This window comes from Emydura macquarii, unplaced genomic scaffold (assembly GCF_026122565.2).
Source record: "Emydura macquarii macquarii isolate MOO-44397 ecotype Brisbane River unplaced genomic scaffold, CSIRO-AGI_Emac_v2 contig_3328, whole genome shotgun sequence".
NCBI lineage: Eukaryota > Metazoa > Chordata > Testudines > Chelidae > Emydura > Emydura macquarii.
This window is the reverse complement of record NW_027133465.1, coordinates 8,291,524-8,319,083: the sequence shown is the minus strand read 5'-3', so window position 1 is coordinate 8,319,083 and position 27,560 is coordinate 8,291,524. Positions and strand designations below refer to the sequence as shown.

General features: G+C 44.2%; 1 protein-coding gene across 4 annotated transcripts in view; it reads left to right on the top strand.

Annotated features, from left to right (window-relative positions):
• Positions 1 to 27,560, top strand: part of SLCO2B1 (solute carrier organic anion transporter family member 2B1) — an 86,845-nt gene that overhangs the window by 33,098 nt on the left and 26,187 nt on the right. For all 4 annotated transcript variants that reach the window (XM_067533264.1, XM_067533265.1, XM_067533267.1 and 1 more), the window contains exons 3-8: positions 124 to 261; positions 399 to 561; positions 2,884 to 3,111; positions 4,174 to 4,272; positions 14,375 to 14,505; positions 21,554 to 21,662. In XM_067533264.1, coding sequence (XP_067389365.1) covers positions 124 to 261; positions 399 to 561; positions 2,884 to 3,111; positions 4,174 to 4,272; positions 14,375 to 14,505; positions 21,554 to 21,662 — 868 coding nt within the window. The remainder of the gene's footprint in view (positions 1 to 123; positions 262 to 398; positions 562 to 2,883; positions 3,112 to 4,173; positions 4,273 to 14,374; positions 14,506 to 21,553; positions 21,663 to 27,560) is intronic.

Genomic DNA, 27,560 nt, shown 5'->3' with positions numbered 1-27,560 from the left:
TATTGTTAAGGGATTGCTTTATTTAAATATAAGAAAGAGGGAAACAAGAGTTTGTTTTTAGGCTGCAACTTTCAATAGCAATAACCTCACTGAGTGGATTTTTTTTTTTTTTTGTCTCTGCAGTTTTTTGTTTTCTGCCATGGGTTTCTCCAGCTCTCCCAGCTCCTGCTATCCGGCTATCTGAAAAGCTCAATTTCAACGATTGAGAAGCGATTTGGCTTGTCCAGTCAGACATCCGGATTGCTTGCTTCCTTCAATGAGGTGACATCTGCTGTATTCAGTATGCTCTCTTTTAATTTCCCACCCACACAACTCTCCTGTGCACTGTCCTAAGGAGGTTCTGGGAGGTCATTGTCAAAGTGTTTCACCGGCTTTTGAATCTCTGTCTCCTATTGCAGGTTGGGAACACGTTGCTGATTGTCTTCGTAAGTTACTTTGGAAGCAGAGTTCACAGGCCTCGGTTCATTGGCTGTGGAGCTATTCTTGTATCCATAGCTGGATTCCTCATGTCTCTTCCTCACTTTATAACGGGGCTCTACGAATATGACCAGTCCATTGCCAGTAGGTACTCAAAATGTATATACCTTTTACGCCTTTTGGGGACAGGTAAAGAAGGAGACAATTTCCTGAGGTTTCATTAACTGCAGAGTGTAAGGAAGTAAAATATGACACCAAAGAAGCAGATATTGAACTTTTGCTTTCAGAAATTAAAATGTGCTGGCCCCAAGAGATAAATATTGACCGAGGTGAACCAAGAGAGGAATAACAAGAAGAAAGCGCCTAGATTGGAGTCAAAGCAAATGAAAATAGGATCTAAAGCATGTATATTCTTAGACGTACAGCTGCTTCCACTTTCTGTTTCCCCTTTCATTAGGATTATTTATGGCACCAAATGTAGCCTATGCCCCTACCCCAATGAGATTACAATCAAGGGTCTAATCCCACAAATCATTACTCACGCAAGTTGTCCTTACACAAATAGTCCTACTGAGTGCAGCCCAAATCAAGGAGAATACTTCTGTGAGCAACAATTTGCAGGATGGGGCTTTAAACTGTAAGTGAAGGAAGGGGATTGGATGCAGTCAAAAACAGTAGTATAGCTATGACCATAAGCACAGGTGCCAGGATTTTAAACCTCTCTTGCTTTGTTTGTGGTTTATTTCATGCTTCCTTGGGAGGAGGAGTGGAGGACAAGTGTTTGTAGGCCTAATTGAAGAAGTAATTTTTAGGGAAGGACGTGAAGGTGGAGATGGTAGGATATGGAAGACCAGGTCAGGGAGGAGTTTTACAGGCGTGGGGTATTCACAGAAGTGAGGAACTAAGAATGAAGAGAATACAGAGGTGGAGATTAGTCATCCTTCTCCCTTGACCTCAAGGTCCTAATTCCCAATCATAGTAACAATTGAAATCCTACTATCAGAATCTACAAAATCCTTTAGAAACTTCTCCTAAGAGGGCTTTTTCCTGTTTCCTTGGGTCACTACACCATGACAGAACAGCAAGAACACAGCTGGGGGCACAGACTGGCTCTGCATTGTAGTTTTTCGTTACTATTTCTTCAGTTACAGCCCCCAAAGGAAGATTTAAGAAGTGACTATTTCACAGCTTTATCCAGGGAACAAAGGCTAATGAAAGCGTGGAAAGAAGTTCAACCATACACTTCAGGATAGGCACTTAGATATTGCAGATGTTACCTGGGTCAAATGACTGATCTATAAAATACAGAGGAAAAATCCTGAAGTCAGTGTTATTTAGGGAATAAGCAAGCAGCTGTTATGCTATACTTTTCAATATTTCTTAATCACTTAGATAATTTATTTAAAGATAAATCTGGTATCTATTGTTTCTCCATTAGTTATTTATGATACTCACATTTTTTCTCTCACTTATCGATCTCCATTACACTGGTATCACTCCAGAATAACTCCACCAAAGTCAAGGTAGATGAGATCAGACTGCCTCTTTAACTGGATTTGATTTTTATCTTTTTTGTATCCATTTATATTTTTAAAATGACAGCTATTGTACTTATCCACAGAGTAACCGTTGTTTAGTGCCATTGTTCTTTTACCATAATTACCTTTCACAACTCAACAAATACATTTTTATTTGGTTTCTGATTATCTTGCATAGTGTCTCTGTTGTGGATGTTAAATTAAGGCCTCCCATATATTTGTGTTTATTTGTTGTATATCTATGTATATGTATTTGCCATTGTTGTTAGGTAGGTTATTACTGACTAGGTAAAGAGATTTATAAAAAGAAAGGAATATTATACCAAATTTTTCTCTGTGTAACAATTGTGCAATCACATTGGTCCACTGAGGCAGAAGGGAGTAAACTGAAAGCAGAATTTAGCTCATCATGTGTCTAATTTGTAAATAGTATGTGGCTATGGAAATCACTAAAAACCAGATTTTCCCAGCCCCAGCAGCTGCCTCAGAGTTGAGGAAAAGCCAAAGGTCAATCAAGGACTATCTCAGGTCCTGTGTTTGGAGAGTAGGGACTGCACGCTCTGTGTTGCATGCTGGGGCACGAATCTTCTCAAAGGGGGCAGGGAGAAAGCGCTGCACTGGAGAGCTGGGCTGGGGAAAGCAAGCTCAAGAAAACAAGCTGCTTGCCAGACCTCAATCACTCTGTGCACTCCGGAGAGCATGGGGGGAGAGGGAGGCGGGGAAGAGGGATTAATCCTCTTGAGGCAGAGTCATTGTCTGAGCTCCCCATGGACTGTGACTCCACAGTCGGGGCTGTAGGAAAGTGTCACCACCTAACCCTGAGAGCACTGTGGCTTATGCTGTTTTACAGAGGATGTTTCATGTCTGAGGTTAGGTGCCCACCAACTCTGGCTTTTGGTGCTTAGGGGTGTTGTATTTGCTTCCTCAGGTGTTTTCAGAAATTCTACTGATCTCTGCCAACCTGATCTATCAGTATCCACCAGAAACCTCAGTGGCACAAACTGCGCCCCACACGCAGTGAAAGAAAACCGAGAGGTCCTGCTGATCTTGTTTATTGGCCAGGCTTTGCTAGGGATCGGAGGGGTCCCCATCCAGCCCTTTGGGATCTCCTACATTGACGATTATGCCAGTGAGAGAAACTCACCTCTTTATTTAGGTAAGACTAGAAATGAGTCACCATGGTAAGAAAGGAAAGCAGCGCTTATGCTGTGCTGAAAGGCCGTAATGCTCAGCTTCTCTCCAAAAAAAACCCCCTTTGACTACAAGAAACTTCAAGTGCTTTTAGTTTTGGCTGCTTCAGACTTTAATTCCAACAAGTGCCAGAAACTCCTGAAACAGATTTCATACGGACTCAGTGTAACAGAGAATTGAGTCTTATGTATGTTCATTCTTTTCATGCATTATTGTCATAAGAAGGTAAAAGCTGAAGGAGATCAACTGAGGTAGCAAAAATATATTTCAAAGAGCACGGCCCAGTTTATAATCCGAACTGAGTTTTTAAACCAGGAGTAACTGAAGTCAGATGTACTGCAGAAATTGTAAGGGTTTAGGGAAGAGTGACAAGACTGACTTGGGGGCACAGAAAAACTCTCCTATGGAGAGAGATTGAAAAGATTGGGATTGTTTACCTAGAAATGAGAAATGGTAAAAGTATATAAAATAATCCATGGTATAGTAGAGGTACATAAAGGATTACTCTTCTTTTTCACTTAACACAAGAACAAGGGACTAGTCAACTAAATTAAAAGGTGGGAAATTCAAAGCTGATAAAAGGAAATACTTTTGTACACAGTGTGTAATTAGACTGTGGAACTCATTGTCACAGGAAGCCCATGTGGCCAAGAACTTAGCAAGGTTCAAAGAGAGATTGAACATTTACATGGATAACAAGAACAGTTAGAGTTATAATTAATGGTAATAACATTTTTGGAAGGAATATTAGAACTCATGCTTCAGGGTTTAAGCCATCTCTAACTATTAGAAACCAGAATGAGACCTAATGCAGGGATAGATTAACCCACATCTGCTACTGCAGGGTTCTTACACCTTCCTCTGGGGTTGGCCCGTCAGAGACAGGGTACTGGGCTGGATAGACTTTGGGTCTGATCTCGTTTGGCAGTTCCTGTTTTCCTGTGGTTTTTGCATCTCCTGTCCCCTGCATGCGCTCCTCTCACAGACTGAACCTGCCTGCTGAGTGGGAAATGTTTTCTTTTTCCAGGAATCCTGTTTGCTGTGACCATCATCGGACCTGGTGTGGCATTCATGTTAGGGTCTGCCATTTTGCGCTATTATGTGGACATTAACAAAATTCCCCTAGGTGAGTTAATGTGGCTTCTGAGGGCCATTATCCATTCTTAATGCAGTGGGGGAGGGCAGGAGTGGGTGTGTGTGTGCGCTTTTCTGTTATCACAGGCAATGTTATTTTAGATCTGCGTGCTAGCATCATGATGCCAAAGAGCTTAAAAAGATCTAAAGTGTACAGCAACGCCGCCGTACATCTGCCATCAAGTGAAGCAAAGCCTGGTTTCCTTTAACTCTGCTGACACACTTGTATATGCCTCAATGCCTTAACAAAGCTTCCTGTAATCATTCTGCTAGCAGCTTGCATGGTTCCAGGAGCTCTAAACCAAGCACAATAAGTGCTGCGATGGAACCGGCTGAATAATCAGATATGGCAAGGGGATGCTTCCCTTCGAAATCAGGGTCACCCACGAATTTCAGGAGGTTAAATCAAGCACGGCCGCCGCTGCAGAAATGTCATGTTTTCCTCATGCTTTCTCCTTCCTCAGTCATGGGGATCACTCACACCTGTGCTGCTGCCATGGAACAGCTCATTTCCAGTATTGCCCCCCCCCAAGTCGAGTGAAGCCTATCTATTTGTCCTTACCATGCTCACCACTGTTGTACCCAAGTACCCACTAGAATTACACCGGATTCATTATGCTTCTCTCGATTGCTTCTGAGTAGCCACTGGTGCCTTGGAGCTGTACAGGTATGAGCATTCCCCCCGCTGTGGGGTGGGTGTGTAGGAAAAGGAAAGTAAAAATGAAAGCGGAGGAAAGAAGCACAAAAAAGAAGTGAAGGGGAGAAAGAAAAGAGACATGGAATGTGCAAAAAGATGAGGTAACTGAGGAGAGGAGAGGGGCCTGGGGGGGGAGAGAGATGGGACACAGATGCTGGAACTAAAGGTGCTTCTCCACCCTCTGGCTTGAAGTGGTTTTCATCACATACAGGATTGATAGTTTGGTTCAATAGCGCTAAACACCCCCACTATACAAATTGTTCCAGCGCCCCACAGGGAAAGGAAGCTGAAAACAGAGAAGAGACGTAAAGAGCAGGGAGAGAAAGGCACAGCGATTGCTCTCAAAGTGTTCCCGTTTCATTTGCACTGCACTGTGCTAGGAAAGCATTTGTGGGATTCTCCGGCCATAGGAAAGATTTCAAACACCCCAGTAATGTCACCATGTCTGACAAGGCAAAACTAGTGACCACTACAGAAGTGGTGGGAAGGCGATGAAGATGCCTGACAGAAACAGCCCTTTGCCAGTCAGCCCCTAGCTGTAACAGGGATGGGCACCACGGAGAAGCCTAAGAACAAGACTGGCACTGCTGGCTCAAGCACTCGGAAGAGCTAAACAGCCAGTCAGCAATCAAAAAAGGAACCAAAACTTCTATTACAGACCATGTGGGTTACTCAGTAAGAACCTGGACTGGGGTTCTTCAGAAGCTGTCTCTGCCTTGGGTGCTCCACAATCCTGGCCTGGCAAATGGAAGAGGATCTTTCTGGGACATGATTTGTAACACACCAGTAGATTACTCTTCCTGCCATAGCACTCCCTGGCAGCAGGATGCTATGTTGCAGGGGACTTCATCTCTTGCACTCCCATCCCCTGAGTGGCCACATCCTCGGCCCCAAAATGGACTGTCTCTGTCTTCTCCCTGCCATCTCTACCTGGATGTTCTGCAGTCTGGCCCTCCAGTCAAGTCACACCAAAGTTCAGTCCCCTTCTGGGGGTAACAAAAGTTCAACTGCCTTCCACCTAGGAACTACTACTGGGCCCTGCAGCCTTTCTCCTGGATCTTTCTTCCCCAGCAGGTTCTCTTTCCCCATTGCCTCCCTTCCCCAGGGACTCAGACAGTTTACCTCAGGGATCTCCCTATTCCTTGTAGGCCCTATCTCTGGGCTCTCTGCTCCCATATGAGCCTGAACTAGTCTCTCTCAGGGTGTCTTTGGGGCCTTTCCCAAAGAAGGCACTTCCCTTGTTCCTCTCTCCTGCATCTTTCCCTTGACTGAATTCACAGCTCTATTTAAGTAGTCTTCACCCTGATCTTCTGCAGCCAGGATCTGTCATTATAATTAAGTTTCATCATACCCAGGTGGGATCACTAATTATCACTACCTGGGGTAGATCCAGTGAGGCTGAGGGACAGCGGCATAGCCACAGGCCAGGCTGAGCCCAGCTTGCCTTAAAGAGCCAGCCAGCCTTTGACAAACATTGCAACATTTCCTGCACTTTGTGAAGAGATGATAAGAAAATTTCTCCTGGACCGAGATCAAAGAGCATCAATATCAGGAGAGCTGGAAAACCGTGGACATTTCATACTGTAAACACTACAGCTTCTGGCCCTTCCTTCAGTTTCTGGAATTCTGGTTTGAGTCGCATGGGAAAGTCTATACACTGTGTTGTTTTGTATATACATAAACCTATTCTTCAGGGACGGTCTCAGCCAAAAAGCCTAAAGTTTAAAGTCAGATTGGAATTGTAAAGACCTAGAAAGAACTGCAAGGTCTGCAGGAGGCAAAAGTGCTTATCTGAGCAATTCACAAGCAATGGGCAAAACTGGTTGGAAATAAATATACTTATTTCATTAACAAACATAAATAAATCTCACAGTTCCTCGATAAGATATTATAGGTATAGGCTTGACAAAGCCCTGGCTGGGATGATTTAGCTGGGGTTGGTCCTGCTTTGAGCAGGAGGTTGGACTAGATACCTCCTGAGACCCCTTCCAACTCTAATCTTCTATGATTTGCCCAAGGCCACAGTACCAGAGCAAAATTGCCTGCATACTAAATCCATGCTTAAGCCAGTCCACACTCTCCCCAGCCGGGAAGGTGTTATGTGGGAAGGGAGCTGCAAATTCCAAAACTTCAGAGTTTTGCATATTATAGGTTTGCTTGGCTCTAGAAACAGTAAGTGGCTTCACATAATATAGCCCTTTGACCCTCCCTCTGCCTTTTGGCGGTCAGTCTCAGCTGGAGCCTGCCTCTGAGGTGTCCCTTAGAAAGACTTCAAAGAGTAAATTCTGAAGGAAAAGAATCAATAGTTCTTTTCAAGCAGTCCTTTTTTCTTGGTTCCAAACCAGATGGAAATTATTCTCTTTGAAAAGACTGGCTCTATATTAAAATGCTTTCGATTTATATGTATGCAGTGGTGTTGTAGCCATGTTGATCCCAGGATGTGAAGTGGGTGAGGTAATCTCTTTTATTGGTCCAACTTCTGCTGGTGAGAGAATCAAGCTCTTCTTCTGGTCTGGGAAAGGTACTCAGAGTGTCACAGTTAAATACAAGGTGGACCTTGTAGTTTTAGCCTCAGCAGCTAACATATATTTCAAGGGACCATTCAAGATGAAGTGACCCATTAGCATCGGGTGGTCAATAACAGATTTCTTGGTGTGCTTGGGGTGGTTACTGGATCCCTGAAGGGAAGTGCGGTGATCTGCGTATTTCTCATGTGCTAATTGCTTATGCTAAACAATCTGTTCCAACTTGTATTTAGCTGTGACACTCGGAGTGCGTTTCCCACACCTGAAGAGCTCTGCGTAAGCTTGAAAGCGTGTCACGCTCACCAACAGAAGAGATTACCTCACCCAGACTGTCTCTTCAATTTATATAACATGTTTTGCTCTGATGGACGCTCAAATGCTTCACAATCCACAGATATCTCAGATCACAGAAGCAACTATCTCTGGGGTGAGGGTAGCAGCCAACTCCCAGGCAGCACATTACACACCCTGGGGCGAAAGGAAATTTGGGCCAAAGACACTGGACAAACTCTTATTCTTAAGAAAAATGCTATGGGATTGTTAATGTCTGCGCAGAGCGAACACAGCCTCAGTTTTAAAGTCTGCAGCAAAAGGCCCTGAACCAATAAAGCTAGTTGGTACTCAATTTACCTGCCTCACAATGGTGAAGGGATGGATTGACCCTGGCAGGATTTGTGGTCTCAGGGGCTCTGCAAACCTAAGGCTTAAATCTTCTAAGTCATCCCCTCAGACTAAAGCTTAACTGAGCCCATGTCTACACGTACAGCGCTGGAGTGGCACAGCTGTATCCATACTCATACTGTGCACACTAGTGCTTATGTCTGTGTAACTTATGTTGCTTAGGGGGTGGAATATTCTTCTTCAAATGGTGTCCCTATGGGTGCTCCACTGCAGGTGTGTCTGCGTCCCTGCACTGCTGATCGGAGAACTTCGGTAGCAGTGCTCATTGTGCCCACGCACATGCACTGTCTCCCCTCGTGCTGTGCCATGAAGCTAACCAGTGAACGCACAGCACTGTCAGTGTATTCTCTGTCTATGCAAGAGCCATAACCAAAGCAGGTGTTCTCTCTGCCAACTCCAACCAAGATCTTGCACAGACAGAGAGCTTTGTCAAACGATCATCTTTATGGAGGCGGCTCTCTGACCACAGCCCTCGGGCGGGCATGAGTCTTCCTGCAACCTCCTATGTTGAAGGATAGCAGGTCAAAAAGATGGTCAGTGGACTCCTATCATAAGTCGAGGAAGAGATCCAGGCGCTCCGTTAGCGAGCCCAGGGATAATTAAAAGCGATCTCCATCTTGCTCGGTATCCTCATCATTGGCGGCACCGAGACAATCCGGTATCCAGGCTTCCCACCAACTGTCCAGAACCTCTCATAAGCCTGTGGACTCAAGAGCAAACACTGTAAGACACTCCCAGTATGCGACCCGGTAGCAGTACCACCAGCAATACCGGCCCATTCAGCACAGAAGACATTGGCATGGGCAAAATCCTGATCATTGGCACTGCCACTGACAGCGGTATGATTGGCACCGACTCACTCCCATCAGTCCAAAGAGCAGACAGACCTAGAGGATTCTGGGGCTGTAGCCACTCTAGGGATAGTTCCCCTCGGCAATACCCAGCCCCACCATTTCGAGCGAGGGTTCGGAAAGCAAGCCATATGAGGCCTTAATGTATTCCTCCCAGGCTCCAGGATACGGCAGCCGGGACCATCTCCACAGCTGTGGTGATGAGCCAGGCGCCGTGGCTCCACCTCTCAGGGTTCCCGAAGGAGGTGCAGACCACAGTTGAAGACCTTTCCTTCAAAGGTGTAAATCTCTTTGTGGAGAAGGTCTTTGACACTTTGCTACATTCCTTAAAGGATTCCAGGGCAACACTCAGGTCCCTGGGCATCTATACACTGGGACAAAAGAGACATTTTAGTAGTCAGTACCAACAGAGACCTTACTCAGCCCAATTCGTGTCTCAGTGCAATTATGAGCCACACAGAAAGAGAAATAAATTCTCTAGATGCAAGCCTTCCAGGCCTCAGCCCTCTACCCAGCCACCTGCCCAGAGACAGGCAAGTTGGGGTGCTGTGAGACTACTCCCAACTGCCATATACACTGTTTGGCCACCATTTGGCAGCATTCCACAGTACCTGGGAGCACATAACTATGGACAAATGGGTCCTGGAAATCATCAAGCTTGGGTACTCCATCCACTTTACCTCCCTGCCCTCTTCACATCCCTCTTACCCATCCCTCTTCAGAGACTGAGTCTTGAAGGCAGAGATAAATCACCTCCTACAACTAGAAGCCATAGAACCAGTACCTCAACATCTTCGAGGCAAAGGGTTCTGGTCTCGCTATTTCCTAATATCCAAAAAGAAGGGAGGTTGGAGACCGATCTTAGACCTCAGAGCTCTCAACAAGTTTATCAAAGCTCCAAAATTCAAGGTGGTTACCTTGTCAACAATCATTACCTCATTGGAACAGGGAGACTGGTTTTCAGCTCTCAACCTATGGGATGCCGATTTTCACATCTCAATATTACTGGCTCACAGATGTTTTCTAGAATTCACCGTAGAAAATGATCACTATCAGTACAGAGTCTTTCTCTTCAGGCTCTCATTGGCCTCGAGGGTATGCTCCAAAATTCTTTTGATGGTAGCCGCTCACCTACACTCTTGAGGGATAAGGATTTATCCCTAGCTGGACTACTGCCTCCTCAGGTTCTGATCACTACAGGAAGTGCACCAAGACACCAAAGACATGGTATGCGTGTTCACGAAGCTAGGTTTCCAAATTAATTCCCAGAAGTCAACTCTTGTACCTGTCCAATGTCTGGAGTTCATAGGGGCCCACATGGATTCCCTACAGGCCAAAGCCTTTCTACCCCAGGACAGGTTCCTATTCTTGGTATCGTTTATAGACACTGCTCAACATAGCCCTCAAGTGTCGATCAGAGTCTGCCTCCAAATCCTGGCACATATGGAAGCCAGCACTGCCGTGGTTCTGCAGGCCAGCCTCCACATACAATGCCTACAAACATGGTTTAGCTCGATGTAGAGACAGTCTGCAAAAACCTTTGTCACTGCCCCCCAAGGTCAAGGAATTCCTTAACTGGTGGAGGAACACGGCCAACACTGGAAAAGGGACTACCTTTCTTCAGATACCACTGTTGGCACTCCTCACTACTGACACATCCCTTGTGGGATGTGGGGGGCACATTTCAACAACCTAAAAGTACAAGGAAAATGATCGCCTTCAGAGATATCCTTACCTATCAATCTCCTAGAGTTAAGAGCAGTAGGAACGCCTGTGCTCATTTCCTAACGCACATAATAAGGTCTCACATAAAGATCCTTACGGACAACATAGCTTGCATATACTATATCAATTGCTATGGGGCAGCCAGATCATTCTCCCTGTGCTTGGAAGCAATGAAGATTTGGAATTGGTGCCTCATTCACAATATCACCGTGTCTGCGGCTTACCTTCCAGGTGCACAGAATGTGGTAGTGGACAGTTTGAGCCCCAAATTCTTGCACGACCATAAGTGGGAACTACTCCTGACAATACTTCACAATGTGTTCGTATATTGGGGAACACCATCCGTAGACCTGTTCTCCACCCACCAGAATAGAAAGTGCAAGCGTTACTGCTCCAGAACAGGGATCGGCCAATGTTCCCTGGGCAATGCTCTTCTTCTCCTGTGGGACAAGACTTCCTCTATGACTTTCCCCTGTTTACCCTCCTACTGAAGATCCTGATAAAGATAAAGCAAGACAGAGCACATGTTATCCTTCTCTCTCTCACATGGCTGAGACGAACCTGGTACCCTGACCTGATGCAGCTCACAATATTCCCACCAATCTCCCTTCTGGCCATGCTGCATCTCCTGTCTCAGGACAACCTGCATGCATCCCAACCTGGGGATCCTCCACGTCAAGGCTTGGCTCCTACGTGGTTCCAACAGTTAGAATCAGCATGCTCAGAAGAGGTACAGGAGGTCCTACGCCATAGCAGAAAGCCCTCCACGAGCTGCACTTACCTGAAAAAATGGTCCAGATTCAGGCTTGGTGCGCATCCAGGCAAAACTCTCCAATCTAGGCATCTCTTCCTCATATTCTAGACTACGCCCTGACTCTTAAAAAATCAGGGTTGTCTTTGAGCTCTGTAAAAGTCCACCTAGTAGCTATTACAGCATTTCACCATCCTGTAGAAGGGTGTTCAATCCTCTTGCACCCTACCACTAAAAGGTTCCTGAAGGGAATAACAAACCTCTTCCCACAACCTTATCATCTCAAACTCCCCACTCCTCATGGGACCTAAACTTGGTGCTGAAAGGGCTGACAAGACCCCCCTTCAAACCTATGGCCACCTGCTCATTGTTGCATCTATTGATAAAAATGGCCTTCTTAATCGCAATCACTTCGGTGAGGAGAATCAGGGAAATAGCAGCCGTAATTGTATATCCCCATACACAATATTATTCCCAGATAAGTCTCACTCAGACTTCATCCGAGGTTTATTTCTAAGGTTACTTCATCATTCTACAAGAATCAGTCCATTCACCTTCTAACCTTCTCCCAAGCCTCACCAAAACCACATGGAATGAGACTATACTTCACATGCTCGGTGCCAGGAGAGCCCTGGGATTCTACCTTGATAGGACAAAACCTTTCAGACAGTCTCCTAGCCCTAGCTGAAAATCCAAAGGCTCAGCTATTTCAGCCCAAAGGCTTTCCAAGTGGGTCTTGAACTGCATTGGAAATGCTACTAGATTCATAACATGACCCCTCTGGACTCGAGCCACACTAACTCCCTGAGATCGATCTCCTCATCTGTTGCGTTCCTTAAAGACGTCCTCATCTCTGAAATTTGTAGTGCGGCGACATGGGCATCAGTCCATACCCTTGCAAAACACTACACGATTACTGGGGACTCTGCCTCTGATGCCATCTTTGGCTCCACAATACTATCAGTGACTAACCCGACTCCAAAGTCCCAGCCCTCTGAAAAGGGTACTGCTCGGTAGTCTTCTACAGTTGAGCACCCATACGGACACTCGAAAAAGAAGTTACTCACTCTGTGCAGTAACGATGTTTCTTTGAGCTGTGTGTCCCTGTGGGTGCTCCATTACCCGCCCTCCTCTCCCCTACTTCGGAGTTTCAGTAGTTGACTCTGCGGTAGAGAAGGAACTGAGGACAGTTAGCCCGCACACACTGACTAGCCCCATGGCACAGCATGAACGGAGACCGTGCATGTGCAGGCGCAATGGACACTGCTACCAACATTCTCGAATCAGGGACGCAGACACACCTACAGTGGAGCACCCACAGGGACACACATCTCGAAGAAACATTGTTAGGGTGAGTAACTTCTTCATACCCTTGAGCGTCATAAGTTATACCGACATAAGCGGTAATGTAGACATAGCCTGAGAAATGTGTCTCAGTAACCAGGGTTAGAGTTCTCTCCCCTTGTGCTGTCTTCAGATAGGAATGTAATTGGCTGGTGGATAAGAGGGAAGGCAGGAAACTGAGAAAGTGGTGGCGGTGGTAGCTATTCATGCAAAAATAAGGCAAACCCAATCTCAAACGTCTTGGCTAAATCTTGGCCCTGTGGGATTCAGGAAAGAGGTTTCACCCCCACATACAGCACTGCAGAACTAGCTACGTGCATTGTGGGGATAGGAGGTTATTACCTTCCTCTGAATCATGTTACCAATCACTTCCAGAGACAAGTGGACCAGATGATCCAGCTGGCCAATCTGATCTAGCAAATCCTAGGTTTCTAATCATATCCCATATGAGGATAGCCAGCTGGCACATTCATTCCTAACAATTGTGTAAGAGATGCTGTTCCCACATGTTTTAGGACTAGTCTCATAGAATTAGGCGTAACATTGAGATCTAACCACAGGAATTCCATGATTTGTAGAAATATTTCTTGGTTAAAACTGATCATATTGAGAAATTACGTCCTGATTTCTGAAGAAATTTTTATTTAGGCCCTGTAACCTCACCACAGTGTATGTAATCTCTGGCAGGGTGCTACTCTGGCTTCATGGGGAAGAGAAAAAACATTCTGTCTGGTCATGCAATCAGGGGGACAATGGTCATTCGAACTTGAGGAAAAAGCAAAAGGGGGAGGAAGAAATGGAAGTTACCAAAGGATTCTGTGTAATCAGTCTATTTGGCCTACATGTTGGTGGTGCCTTAAAAGGGAGTGTTGTCTGAGCATTAGATTAGCAGAGTGGGAATTTGGTTTCCTCGGTTCTACTCCGGGGTTGGCCAAAGCCAAAATATCCAAACTCGTGTGCCTAAAGTCAGAGATTTAAATTAACATTTAGCCACATTTGACCTTTGCCAAGATCAGAAAAGGATTTTCCCTTGTGTTATGTCAGCATGTGTCATATATCTTCCTCTCAAGCAGGTGTTCCGAAATGTTTTCATAACATGGATAGCACTTCAGTAAAGAGATTGTCCCATGACACCTCCTTTCCCATTTACAAGCATCAAACATCCTTGTATAGCAATTGCTTACATGTCAGTTCAATACTTGGAAAATATTTAGTGGCTTTCTAGCTGCCTTTAATGCTATTTAGCAGATGGAAAGAAGGAAGAGATCCAGCACTATGTGACAAGTTAGCTCTCCATAGGCCACCAGCAAATGCTTTGTGGACCTGCAGTGATCCACAGCCCCTAGTTTGGGAGCCACTGCTCTGGAGCACCGAGCAAAATTCATTCATTAGGGTCCGATGGACACATCCAAGAGAGCCCATTCCCTGCAGTCACAGAGTAGGGGTGGAGGGGCAGTGGTAACCCTCAGTTCTTCCCAGAATCTCTGTTTCTATTTTGTATTTATTTGCTTGTATTTCAGAGGAAATTCAGCTCACTAACAAAGATCCTCGATGGGTTGGAGCCTGGTGGCTCGGCTTCCTGGTTGCAGCCACTCTCATGGCCTTATCTGCCATCCCTTATTTCTTCTTCCCCAAAGAAATGCCTAAAGAGGTAAGAACGGGAATGGAAACAGGCAAAGTCAGCTGCACAAACTGTTCAACCGATTTAAACACGTAGGTTCTCTGAGCTCCCAGAGTGGGTGGGTTCACTCTAAATGAGGGTGGGGGAAGGGATGATGGGTTTCATGAGAACTGGGCGGGGGCGGGGGTGATGCTGAAGTCAGACAAGATATAAAATATCAATGTACTTCGAGGTATCTGTTATAAAGGTGCTGTTGCTATATGGGTTCTTATACCGCGCTCATCACTGTAGTGTCTAAGTGCTCTCCAGTAGTGTGTTAAGTAACATGACTGCACAGCTGTCCCTGACAATGTGACCCATGGTACTTTTCGCAAATACTTCCCTGAAGACTACTATGGATTAGCATATTTTGCGACTTAAAACTACCCATTTCGTTTCAATTGGTGAAGAGATTTTTCACTTCCTGTTGAAGGGGTAATCCTTCATCCTGTGCTAATTTAAGTGGCCCTTTGGAAGTCCATGAGAATACTTGCATGAGCAACCATTGCTCTATCTCACAAGTGACTGCACTTCAGTGATGGGTCATATTATACATAGGTTCATAATTTGTAGTCTGAATAGCGCTGTGAGACCCTTCTGACTAAAGGGATGTGGTCTAAATGTAAGCTGTTATCCTCATGGTGTTTGAAAATGCCTTTCAAATGTACTTCTGCTGATCAGTTGTCTTCTAAGTTGTCCAGTTCTTTCCCCAAGCACTCTGTAATCAACCAAACTGAGACTGGTGTAGTACTCAGAGACAGGTGCCATAGCAGCAAGTTGCATGATGTCTGCATGGTCAGTATCCGCAGCTCTTTTCATTCTGCTAGTAATAGATGGACCTGAAATCTCAATTCCTCTGTGTTATCTACCAGAAAGATGAAAGAAGCAGGTTAATCTTTTGTGAGCTAGAGCAGAAATAAAGGCAAATACCTGCAAATGAAATCCTCTGTTGTCAGCTATGCTAATTAATAAAACAAGACACGTGATTTTGAGGGTGTTTAATAGCCCGAGGATCTGAAGTCTAGATTGTGAATTCAGATCCATCCTGGTCCCGACTGACCAAAAAGCATGACTCCAATGGCTTTTCGGTGGCCTACCGGAAATGAATTTGCAGATTCTCCACCCCGCTCTCAGGGGACAGGTGTCCACCATCACAAACTCTTTGGTTCTAATTGGCCCCTGTGTGGACAAGTCTTGACAGACAAGCCAAGACTAAACAGAACTAAATAGAACAAAGGCTGACCTCCCTCCACCCTCTAAGGTGGTCCTGGAAGTCACTGCACTTTGCTGGCTAGTGCAGCAGTACAGGAGGTAGGAAGCTCACACTGGGACTGAGCTGGTGTTTGTGTTCTGTGGATAAATAGAACCGCCAGGGACGTCAATCCTAAACCCTCCTTCAACACTAAATTCACATCAGAAATTCAACAAATGCCCTCTTCCTCCACACACACACACACACACTTTTGGTCACCAAAGTCAAGCGCATGTAAAGCATGTTACCCTTTGAGGAGATTCCTTTGCCTCTCTTGGCTCAGGATTGTGACATTTCCCCTTTTGCCATGCGGCAGTCCATCAGCCATGCCCGGCGACTTCCCTTTGTCTCACTTGCATCTCACAGCCACCTGTCTCTGCGTGCAGCATTCCATCATCCTCACACTTTTTCCAGGCAGTGCCCCGTCTCCTCATGTGGCATTCAATCTCTGTTACACGTACAAGCTGGCATTAGAAACTTCACAGTACGGCTCCCTTCCAGTGTCGCAGTGGAGGTAGCATCAATAGAAGTAACACAAGCGACTGAGCACTTGATTGATAGATTAGACGGAAGATGTAGCAAAGCTCTGCAGTATGGATTAAAGAAGAGACACTTGCCCTAAAGCTTTCAAGCCTGATTTCCAGAGGAGCTCCCAGTCCAGCGGCAGTGTCCAGCACCTGTGTAAAACTGGTTCTTGTTTCTGAATGTTAGCACTATTAATTATTCTGATTATTCCCATATTTGGGTGTCTGATCAGGCAAAGATTAGCACATGGCAACCTCTGGGAGGTTTATTTCATTTTATTTTATTTACTTTCATATGGAAAGAAATCGGGATTTTCAAAACTGACTAAGACCCTAGCCCTGTGATATATAATTAATGGGTGGGCTACTGAGCCCCTATGGCTCCCCACTAAAGTCTATGGGGCTCTGCACCGGTGCAGCAGTCTGCTCTCACATTGCAATGTTGGAGCCCCCACAACTCCTTGCGTCAGCAAGACAAATTCAGGACCACCACAGACAGCGACAGGAGTCAAAGGTATCCAGCAGATCAGAGTCTGAGTAAATCACAACCTCCCCCTGATGTGTCCTCTTCCATTCTGAGGGATCCTAAGGACCTTTCCTGAGTACAGAATGGGGATCACTCTGGAGGAGACATGTAGCCTCTGTTCTGCCCCAGCACCATTATTTTGCAGTAGTGTTCAGGACGTGAAGTGAAGAATAACATCTTTAATTTTTAGCTTGAGCCAGATTGACATATGGAACAAGGATCCTTTACGGCTCCTTAACAGTTACGTAACCCTTTATATTCCCTATATTTGATACTTCCAATAAACATCAACAGCTTAAAGGAAAACACTGAGGCAGAATTCTTGAAGGCTAATCTAAAACCACATCTAAATTGAGCTTGCCAGCACGGTTGGCTTGTGTTCAGAGTACATGACCAGCAATCAGAAAAGCTGGGTTCTGTTCCCAGCTTTGTAACAGGCTACCTATCAGACCTTGGGAAAGTCACTCAACCTGTGTGCCTCAGTTTCCCCATATACAAAATGGGAATAACAACACGGGCCTACCCCATGGGGTTTGGATGTTGTGAGGCTTCTTTCTTTAATGCTTGTTAAGCACTTGCAGAAGGTGTTAGAAATACACTGTATTAGTTGAGGAACACCTGGAAGCCAAATTAACAGGGTGTGTTTGTGGCACTAATGTCTGAGTGGTCATGGCCCAGGAAGGCCATAGGGATGGGTTTGTGTCTGTGTTCAGCTTTTCCACACAAAGTTTTAAAAACAGAAGCAACCAATTGCTAAAAATATTCATCCAGTCTAATATAAACGAGTTCCTTGTTGTTTGGTTGTTTTAATAAGGCACACACACATATATACACACACACACACACACCAAAAAAAAATGGTTAGCGAAAGCAGCATTTGCTGGAGGAGATATAATGAGCTGTTTGTTGGGAGCATAACCTGCTCATTAACTGAGGAAATTAATTCTGAATTGATTTTTGGAGGACTGCTGGATTTTTATCCCTTATATATTTAATATGTCTGTCACCATGTTTTTCACTAGGTCCCGAGGGCTACTTTCTGCACAGCTTAGCAGGACCCCGGGGTTAAGCAGAGAAAATCCTTCTCTTGCATTTCAGGGTTATTTAGACGTTGTTTTTTCTGGTGCATCCAAAATAAAACTAGATTGGCAAAGCCTGTGCGTGCTCGCCCTGCAAGTGAAGATGCCACAGAGATGCACGTAAGGACACTTTTTTCCCCTCCAGAGCCCTATCCTGCTAGCAGACAACTTTCATCGGTTTCCTCTGTGAAAAGGAGAACAGCCTCTTTCAAGCCTCTGAACCTAGCCCACCTCATTAACTCAAGCGGACGTAGGAAGCCTGGGGCTTCCCCCCAACTATTGTCAGCTCAGGGAGGCACCCCCAAATGAGAATCAGAAAACCTGGTCCCAACACCTGCTGGGATTTGACCCCAAGTCCTCACATCACTGTTTGGCTATGTGGGTCTCTCCTGAGAGGCATAAATCTGAGCTGAGTGCACCATGTCTGCAGGGGCCCTAAGGAAGGTCCCAAAGTCCCAGTACACCTACAACACCCAATTGAGTAGTATCTACTCAGGAAGTGGTGCTGGTGGGTCAGTAGATGGTGATCCCTCCTTCTCAGTAAATCACAGCATCACAGAACCATAGAAACATAGAACCATATTAGTAGAAGAGACCACAAGGGTCATATACTGCCGAATACTCAACCTCTGCTCCAGTGTGGTGCTAGGGGGTGCTGTGCTGTGGAAGGGGTACTGCTTGTGCTCATTAAAGATCCCAGAGGACTTTTTGCAAAAGTTGACCACATTTGAATCTGACTACCAGGTCATTCTGTTTCCTGCACCCACGCCTAATTGTCAGAGCACTTGATATGGCTACATTCTGATCCCTGTTACACCAGCTCAAGGGACAGATTCAGGAATAAGTGTCCATATAGAAAGCAGGGAGGGGGCCAGGGTTTGCCTCTAAAGCAGGTTGAGGAGCTGAACTCATAGCCTGGCTCTTCAGATATCATCACCGGCGACATACCACCTGTAGCTCGCTGGCTGGGAGGTGGCAGTGTGTCAGACTGGCAATGCCATTTGTGAACGGAAACATCCCCCGAGCAAGAGGACTTGGGGTGCGGGATGGGAATCACAGTGGATAGGGCTATAACCAAGAAGCACTGATGGGAAGAACCATGGATGGAGCCAGTTGTGGTTTCTGTGCAAGTCTATCTACAATCCATACTATATATGCTCTGCGGAAAGTTATTGAAAAAAGACGAGAGCAGCAAAAGACAGTTAACATGGCATTTACAGGCTTTGCAGCTGTTTTTGACTTGGATCATTGATCAGCACTGTGGATACTGCTATGCCAGTATGGGGAGCCTGAGGACTTCTTTAATGTGTCAAGTGGAGGAACTGTGTCATGGTACATTTAGCTGCGTGAGGGTCCACAGTTGCATTACAAACTGGTTTTCAGTAGAATCAGCATTGTGCAGGGAATACGATATTTAACGTTCTGATAGACTATCTGATGACAAAGCTGATTGAGATCAAAGTCGGAAGTATAAATTGTAAAGATTCATCTTCAGAGGAACTTGAGTATGCGGATGATATTGACTTGCTTGGAGAGACTTCTAATCAACTGCAGCTAATGCTGGAAGAGCTGTGAAGAAGCGCAGAATCTATTGGACTTAAGATCAATGGTGGTAAAACTGAAGCTTTTCATATCTCCTATAAAGTGGAAATGAACAATCTGCTGACACTGAATATAGATGACAATGACATTGAATGCATGAATGGTTTTATCTATATGGGGAGTTGGCTGATAGCAGGAGGTTCTATAACCAAGGAAGCCACAGGTCGGATTGGTCTTGCGTCAATGGCATTTCACTGTCTTCAAAGGCCTCTGGGCAGCAGGATGTCTGTCTGACAACTAAGATTCAAGTATTCAATTTAGTAGTGATGACAATCCTGTTATATGGGGCAGAAATGTGGCCATTAGAAACAGCTGAGGAGAGGAAATGAAACAGTTTTCAGCTTCAAAAGTTACAGTGTATCCTTAATATGTGTTGGTTTGATTTTGTCACAAACAAGGAGATACTTAGACGAGCGCAGTAAGTTACAGTCTTGCACTGGTTGGGAACAAGACGACTGCAATGGTGGGGTCATGTCCGACAAGCAGAAGTCGTCTTCTACAGGTTCATAGAGCTGAGATTGAAGGACATCAAGCAAGCGTCCAACCACAGATGAAGTTGGAAGATGCAATACTGAGGGATTTAAGAAGCCTAAATCCTCACATACTGACCCTTGGTAAAGGAAGGAGACTTGCAAGGGATTGTCCAAGGTGGAAGTCCATTCAGGGTGCCACCGTGGCTACATTATAGCCATGAGAATCTGCTGCTGCTACTTGGGTGCAGAGTGGTCTGGACAAATCCAGCTGCAGGATCTGGCCCTAAATATGGTTTTGGAACCTAAATTTAGGCCCCCTAGTTTTGAAAAGGTTGGCCTTGGATTTGAGAATCTCATAGACTCATAGACTCTAAGGTCAGAAGAGACCAATATGACCATCTAGTCTGACCTGCTGCACAACGCAGGCCACAGAACCTCACCCACCCACTGCGTCCTCGACTGTCTCCTTGTAATGCTTCTAATCATTGTCATTGTCCTTTTCTAGGCCTTGTCTGTTACTGCAGTGAATACATTAAGTAACAGTACATTCCTGTACACACACAGAGAAATACTAGACATTCATTGTACTTCAAGTGTTGGGAGGCGTTTGTTAACGGGATGATGAGAAGTACTGTGAATTTGCTTGGGGGTGGAATTCTGCCCTGGTGTCGGCATGCAGCTCCCCTTGACTTCAGCCCCACTCCCAGCCTCGCTTGCATCCATGGGTGCAATACAGCTCCTGGTGAATAAGCCCCATTTCTGCTGGGCACCTCTAGGGCTAATTTTCCTGGATTTCTATATTAATAGAAGCCTGGCCTGGCTTGTGCTGTACTGTACCTAGATAATGCCCAATTTGTTGTTTATGAGGTGCTATTCATTACAGTTTGACCAATGGAAGTGGGGAAGGGAAATCTGGTTATTATCCCTTTACTGAAAACATCTGCTTAACCCCTCTCAGCACCTGGTGGCCTGCAGCCATGGCATCTGAGCCTTTATCTTCTGAGCTCTTATAAACTAAACAGGAAAGGGTGTTCGTGATGTAGCACGCTTCCCTTTAAGCCAGGAATGAACCAGTGCTCCCGCGAGCATGGTGTAATGATTGTTGAGGTGTTGTGGGATGTAAAACCAAGATATCCTGAGCCTCTGTAGTCATTTAGTACCTCCTGGCATTTTTCACTTAGATAGGGACTTTTTCTTGGTATCCTGGTCAAGTTCAAACCTAGAGAATTGCATTTTACCTTCCTATATTTCTTTTGCAGTTTCGATTAGATACAGAATTCTTCACTTCCTGCCACAGCATTTGTATATATTACTGTTAAACAGCCGCCACACACCATCCCAGAAGTGGCTGCCTTTCAGTGGTTTTATTTAATTTGTAAAAGGCCTTGAGATTCTTCTCGAGTGAAACACAGGCCATTCTCTTTATCCCTGCGTGGGTAGAATGCTGGGCCATAAATCAAAATGAATGTGTTTTCATTTCTTTAAATAACTCAGTTGTCATGCAGCTGAGGTGGGAGTCAGCAAGTTCAGTAGAACAGCTGGAAGCGTGTCCAAAACTGACAGTCTCTCTTGCCTTTTCTCAGGTGGTGAAAGGGAGCAAGAATGAAATTAAGGCTAGCAAAGACCTACTGAACGAGCTTAAATCCAAATCAGAATTAATGCAAAGCCTCTCCTTAACCAAGTTCATAAAACGTAAGTTGTGTTTCCCCCTTCCTTGGAAAGTCTCCGGAGAAAGTCTTTGCTGCTTACACAAGCATATATTGACTTCCTGGCTTGCTGCTAATATAAACCACTGGTGATAAAAAAGTCTGAGATGAGATTATAACTTGCTCTGTGTACGCAGCCTAACTCCGAGATGGGCTGTAAAAATGCACCTTTAGCGCAGAGGCAGGATACAGTGTGTTAAAGTTTGATCTGCGGCTCTCATGGATCTGCTAGTGCAGAACGTTTACTATCATATCAAACAAAGCACCCCGCTCCTCCCCGGTGTTAACCCAAATGCCCTATTTCTGCTGTTAGTTCAGCACTTTGGAACAGTCTTACCCTGCGCTGACAGCAGGCAGGACTACATGCAAACCAGGAAATGGGGACCCAAGCCTTAAATCTACCGCCTGGTGCAGGGCCCCAAGGAGTGTGGGGGGAGCCATCTGGAACCCTATCTCAGCACAGGGGCTGGAGGACTCTGCAGGAGCTGTGTCCTGGCACAGGGCCCAGAAGGAGCGGAAGAAGCTCACAGGAGTTCGTCTCTGGCAGGGAGCTGATTCCTGCCACACTATTGCTGTTGCTCAAAAGTACTCAACTTTCTCCACGTCTTTGTCTCTGGGCCTTTGCTAGAGCAAAGACACCAAAGGGGTTATCTCCCTTCCTGCCTAAAATTCTTAAAGGGGCCTGTGTCTGAAGGACCATGAAAGCATGTAGGCTGGGAATAATCTGCCCCGCCCAGTGAAATAAGTAAAGTGGACTCTGCTTGAAAATGGGATTTCTAGGGTTTAAATTCTGCTGTATAAAATGTCAGTGCCATATTATCTTGATCTGTCACAGCTGTCTTGTCTAAAAGTCAGGCTTAGCTAATGTACTATGGTGCTCTTATAAGTACAGCTAAGGTTTGTCTGGGCTGGGGTAAATCAGCTGGTTTAATTCTTGGAGTGTATTCCAAGGGGTTTTTTGAAGGAAATAGTCCCAAATGTGACTCTCATTTAAGAAAAGGGACTCACCAATATTGGCCTTATATCTGCTTCCTCTGGGTTTCCTAAATGTCTTCACTTTATTTTGCTGGAAACCCTGATTATTATTACCCCCAATGCAGAGTTGACACAGCCAAGGGAGAGCAAGCTGGAGTCTCTTCGTCTAGTTACAACATTCAGTTGTTAGCTCTATTCTAAATGAAACAAGCAACCTGGGGTTTTTTGATCACCTATTGCCCTTGTTGCATTATCATTTAGGAATATCTTGTTGCAAATGACACACCAGCAAATTTGTTATGGAAGCCATTGCCAGGGAATACATTCACAGCTCTCAGGATCTCTTTTCCGTTCAGCTGCAAACAGACTTTAAATGTAAAAATAATTTCCTCTGCTTGATAAAGGGGGGAACAGATTCACCTTTTCTTCACCTGGAGTTTTGAGAGCAGCAGACATGGAGCATGGGACTGGAGTCAGGTTTATTTATTATTATTGCTGTAGCAATGACCATTGGCACCAATCAAGATCAGGGCCTCATGGTGCTGGGTACTGTACGAAGACACAGGAAGCCACATTCCCTGTCTCCAGAGAATTTACAATCTAAAAGCCCAATCCTGTAAATTCTCACGCACAATTGAAAGTTACACACATTGTGTTACTGTCTGTATTGTGGTAGCACCAAAGGACTCCAACCAGATATCAGGGGCCCACCATGCTAGGCACTGTATGTATACATAACAACAACATGGTCTCTGCACCAGAGAGTTTATAATCTAAATATAAAATGAGGGCTAACCCGTGGTTACAACAAACAGCCAGGGGAAGTCTTCAGTGTTTTTCATCCCCTGCGTATTTCTACTGAAATTTTACATCTGGCTATTTCTGCAATTTATGTTTGTTTCCAATTCTCTGTTAAGTCGCCACATTCTCTCTAGCATGAGCTGAGGCTCTAAGATATTGTAAGGTCTTCCAGGTACAGATCTGACTGTAAAGTGGCTAGTGCTACATAACTAAAAAGTAATAACACTTAAAAGACTGTACTGAATGTGGCATTACAGAGTTGCGATGCCGGCAGTCGGTTTTGTATTGCATTATTGGTATATACACTAGAGACACAAATAGTCTGCTCACTGTTAGCATTTAACATTGATTTCTAAAAGAAGCCCTCGCAGCAGCATTCAGTTACAAAGCTTTTACTCCACTATGATGTTAAACTATTTGATATTCCTAGATCATGGCTAAATAAGTGCCTTTTGTCTAGGTTCAACAGATATCTGCGTTGTTTGCCCACTGTTCTTCATCCAATACTGTTCTTTTGTTCCAGTACAGAATAACTAGTAGCAATTGATATCTCTCTAGGTTCGACGTCTAATGGGATATAAGTAGGCAGACTATAAGTAGGTAGACGTGGGTATGCATGGGTACAGTATATATAGAGAGAAAATTTTGATATCCAGTACCACTTTACATTGGTCAATCACATTAATCACATTATATGTCAAAACTCCTGTTGACTTCAATGGAACCAGAATTTGGTTTTAGATATAAATCTGGAGTCACTCCAGTGAAGTCAATGGGCTCATCACCAGATTACTCCTGTGTAACTGAGATTAGAATTTTGCCCACAGTTTGTTTTATTTGCCTTATTTATTTTGTTCATTCTTTCTGATGCTAAACTTTATTGCTTTATTGACTTTTGTGCACAGCAGCTTATAAAAACGCAATATCTGGGGAGCCTCCAGTCTGAATAATCATTAAAATTCTACACTTCCTGTTGATAAAACAGAGGCAGAGTGAAATGTATTTGATGGAGAAATGAAGGGAAAAAAATTCCAGTTTTACTCTATGTTCCTGTTTTGTCTTTTTAATGCAGAAATATGGAAGGATCAGTAGTTTCTTAAAGGAAAATTGCTCTATTTTGCTCCTCTTAACTCTCTAAAAGTTCATAGGGTAAGGAGTACTCACTGGCCTACAGAAAATCTGAAATGTAGCTCTTTAGTGTTTCTAATTACAACCCACATTTCTGAGCGTTAATGCTGCAGTTGGCCTTCTTGGCAAGAGGGTTATCATTCATGACAGTGGACATGTAACAGCCTATTGGAAGAGAAGACATTAAATCAGTTTTCCATGGTTTAACTATTATTAAAAAAAAAATTGAATCTTTAAATGAAGTGTTTACTCTTTCAATATTGATATCTTCTCTCTATAAAACCAATAGTATGTCTTCTCTCTATAAAACCAATATGAATGGCACATATGTGGGCAAGTGATCTGAATACAGGGCTGGGAACATGGAACTTGGAGAATTATAGGAATTAGCGATGGGAAAGAACTATTATGCCATCTAGTCCATCTTCCTGGAGCCATTACAAGATTGTTCCTTATATTGAATTATCTAGTGCATCGTCGTTATCACCTAGCACAAAATGGCCCCAGTCCTAACTAGCATTTACATGGGAATGTTGCCAATCTAAGTGTCAGTATGAGGGGTGGCAGCATCAGGATTTAACACAAGAAGATTTTCCTGATACTCAACCAAAATTTCCCATTTTTTAATTTAATCCCACTGCTCATAGTTAGATCCCCAGGTACCACAATAAATAATTCCTCTCACTCCTTAGTGATTGCACTCTGTAAACTAAATCTGCACTCTATAAATATTTTGAAGATCCATTGTTATAGGTGTAAGTGTTATGTATTATTAGGGGGCCAGATCTGGAGGTCTTCCTTACTCAGTGTTTACTGAGCCTTTATTCAGGTAAAACACCCATCGGCTTCAGTGAGTTCACTCTAGATTTGGCTCATTATTAATATTAAAGCACTTTCAAAATGGGCTTACAGGCTTTTACACTGGGGTCCCACGATGACAGGGCTGAGCGATGGCCGTTTCCCGGACTGAGCTCACAGATGCCAATTGTAATTAGAAATGTTTCTTTTGGAAAGAAAAATATCTTTCATGATGTATTCCTGGAGGAAAGCGCTCTGTCCTGTGTTAGCTTTCACACTACTGGACTGAACAAAACAGGAACAGCTTTCTTTTAAAACTCATGGCCTGGAAAAAACCTACTTGGAGCTGAGCCAGGCTTGGGGAAAGTTCCATGTGGCAGGAAAGTTTATGTTGCAATTCAGAAAAGAATTTAAGTACACGTTTAAGACCATTCCCTAATCAGCAAAACACTTAAGTGCATGCTTGAAGTGCTTACGTGCTTTCCTGAATTGGGCCTTGAATTGCTCAGTTCATCTGGAGCGGAAAGAAATGCCCAGATGGGCTGTTGGGTAGCTCATTACATTTTTAAAAGCTACAAAATGACCATTAAAAGACAAATTGTGCTATCAACTACCCCTGTTCAACTCGGTTGATTTCAGTGAGGTTACATGGTACATGTGAGAGCAGAATTTGACGCTGATCTTGCACAATTGAAGTCAATGGGATTTTTGTCATTGACTTCAGTTAGAGCAGAAGACTCTTACTTACCCTCCTCCAGACCTCAATCCTGCAAAGTACTGAGCTCTCTCAACTCCTCTGGAAGTCACTGGTAGTTGTAGGTGCTCTTAGTCTTCCAGGGTCAGGCCCAATGAGGGAAGATAACTGTTTACAAGCATCTGAGGAGTAAATTTTGCAGATGGGAAGAACTGTGTCTAAAGCAGTTAAATGAATAACAAGATGAAATAGTGCCAGTGGAAAAATTCAGGCAAGGCACAGGACACATTTTCAAACAATGAGGTCAGTTACCCAAGTGAAGTTAGCAATGCTCCAACACTGGAATTACTCCAGATTAGGAAAGCCAGGGTTCTACAGGGAGCAGTCTTTGCACAGATAACACTGGATGACACTGGGCTAGATTCTTTCACATTCATACTCCCATTACAGTAATTGGAACTGCATGTATGACTCAAGGAAGCAGGATTTAGCTTCTAACGGGTCATTTCCATCTCTACCTTCTATGATTCTTGTGACGTTGGCCTATAGGGGAGCCATGCTGAGATTGCGCAATTTAGGGTAAACTGCAAAGAATAGAGCAGGCAAACCCCCAAATACTAGTGGCTATTTCTAAAAATTAGATTCACCAAGCCAGCAACAAATGGCTTCTGATCACCTTAAAGGTTATCCAGAAGCCAAAATCACAGTTCCTTTAAAGTCATCCAACCCCTGGACTTCCACCCAGACAGCCAAGTCAAATATGATGGAGATCACTGAAAATCTTTGTCCGTCATATGTAAAAAAGTTCTACTAATCCCAAGGGATCAGGCACGTTACCAGCCAGGTCATTATATATTTCAGATCTTCCCAAATACCCGCTTATAGCCAATACTTATTAACTAGTTATTAACTTAATAAACTAATATTCATTTTTTTAAAAAGGAAAGAGAGAATATTAGTTAAAAGATCATTGCACATACAGATGAGAATAATGTCCACAAATCAGTTTCATAGTATAGATGTTAAGATGAGTTGCCAAAGTTCTTTCAGGATCAATTTCACAGGTTATAGTTCAAATAGTCCATGTACAGAGTCTGTTCCATGAAAATTAGCAGGGTAAATCCAGATTTGGTGCTGGGACCTTAGATTTGCAACCCAAACATCACCTTTCACAGGTTTAAGCAGTCCTAAAATACACAGGACTGGGTCTGAGGCTTCTTTTACAGACTTTTAGCAGGCTATGACAGTCACTTCACGGCAGACATCACAGCAGGTAATCCTTCCATCAAGAATAGGCAATACTTGTATCTTTGACATAACCTCTCTATTTTCTAGGCATACGCTGTTAATTAGCTATATTAGCAAAAAGGTAATATTCATTTAAAAGTAGATTACTATACGTCAAAGAGAAATGAAAACAATGATAGTATTACACCAAATCTTCATCTGAATGTTAATATCCTCTTTTGCTCTCTGAATCAATAGAAC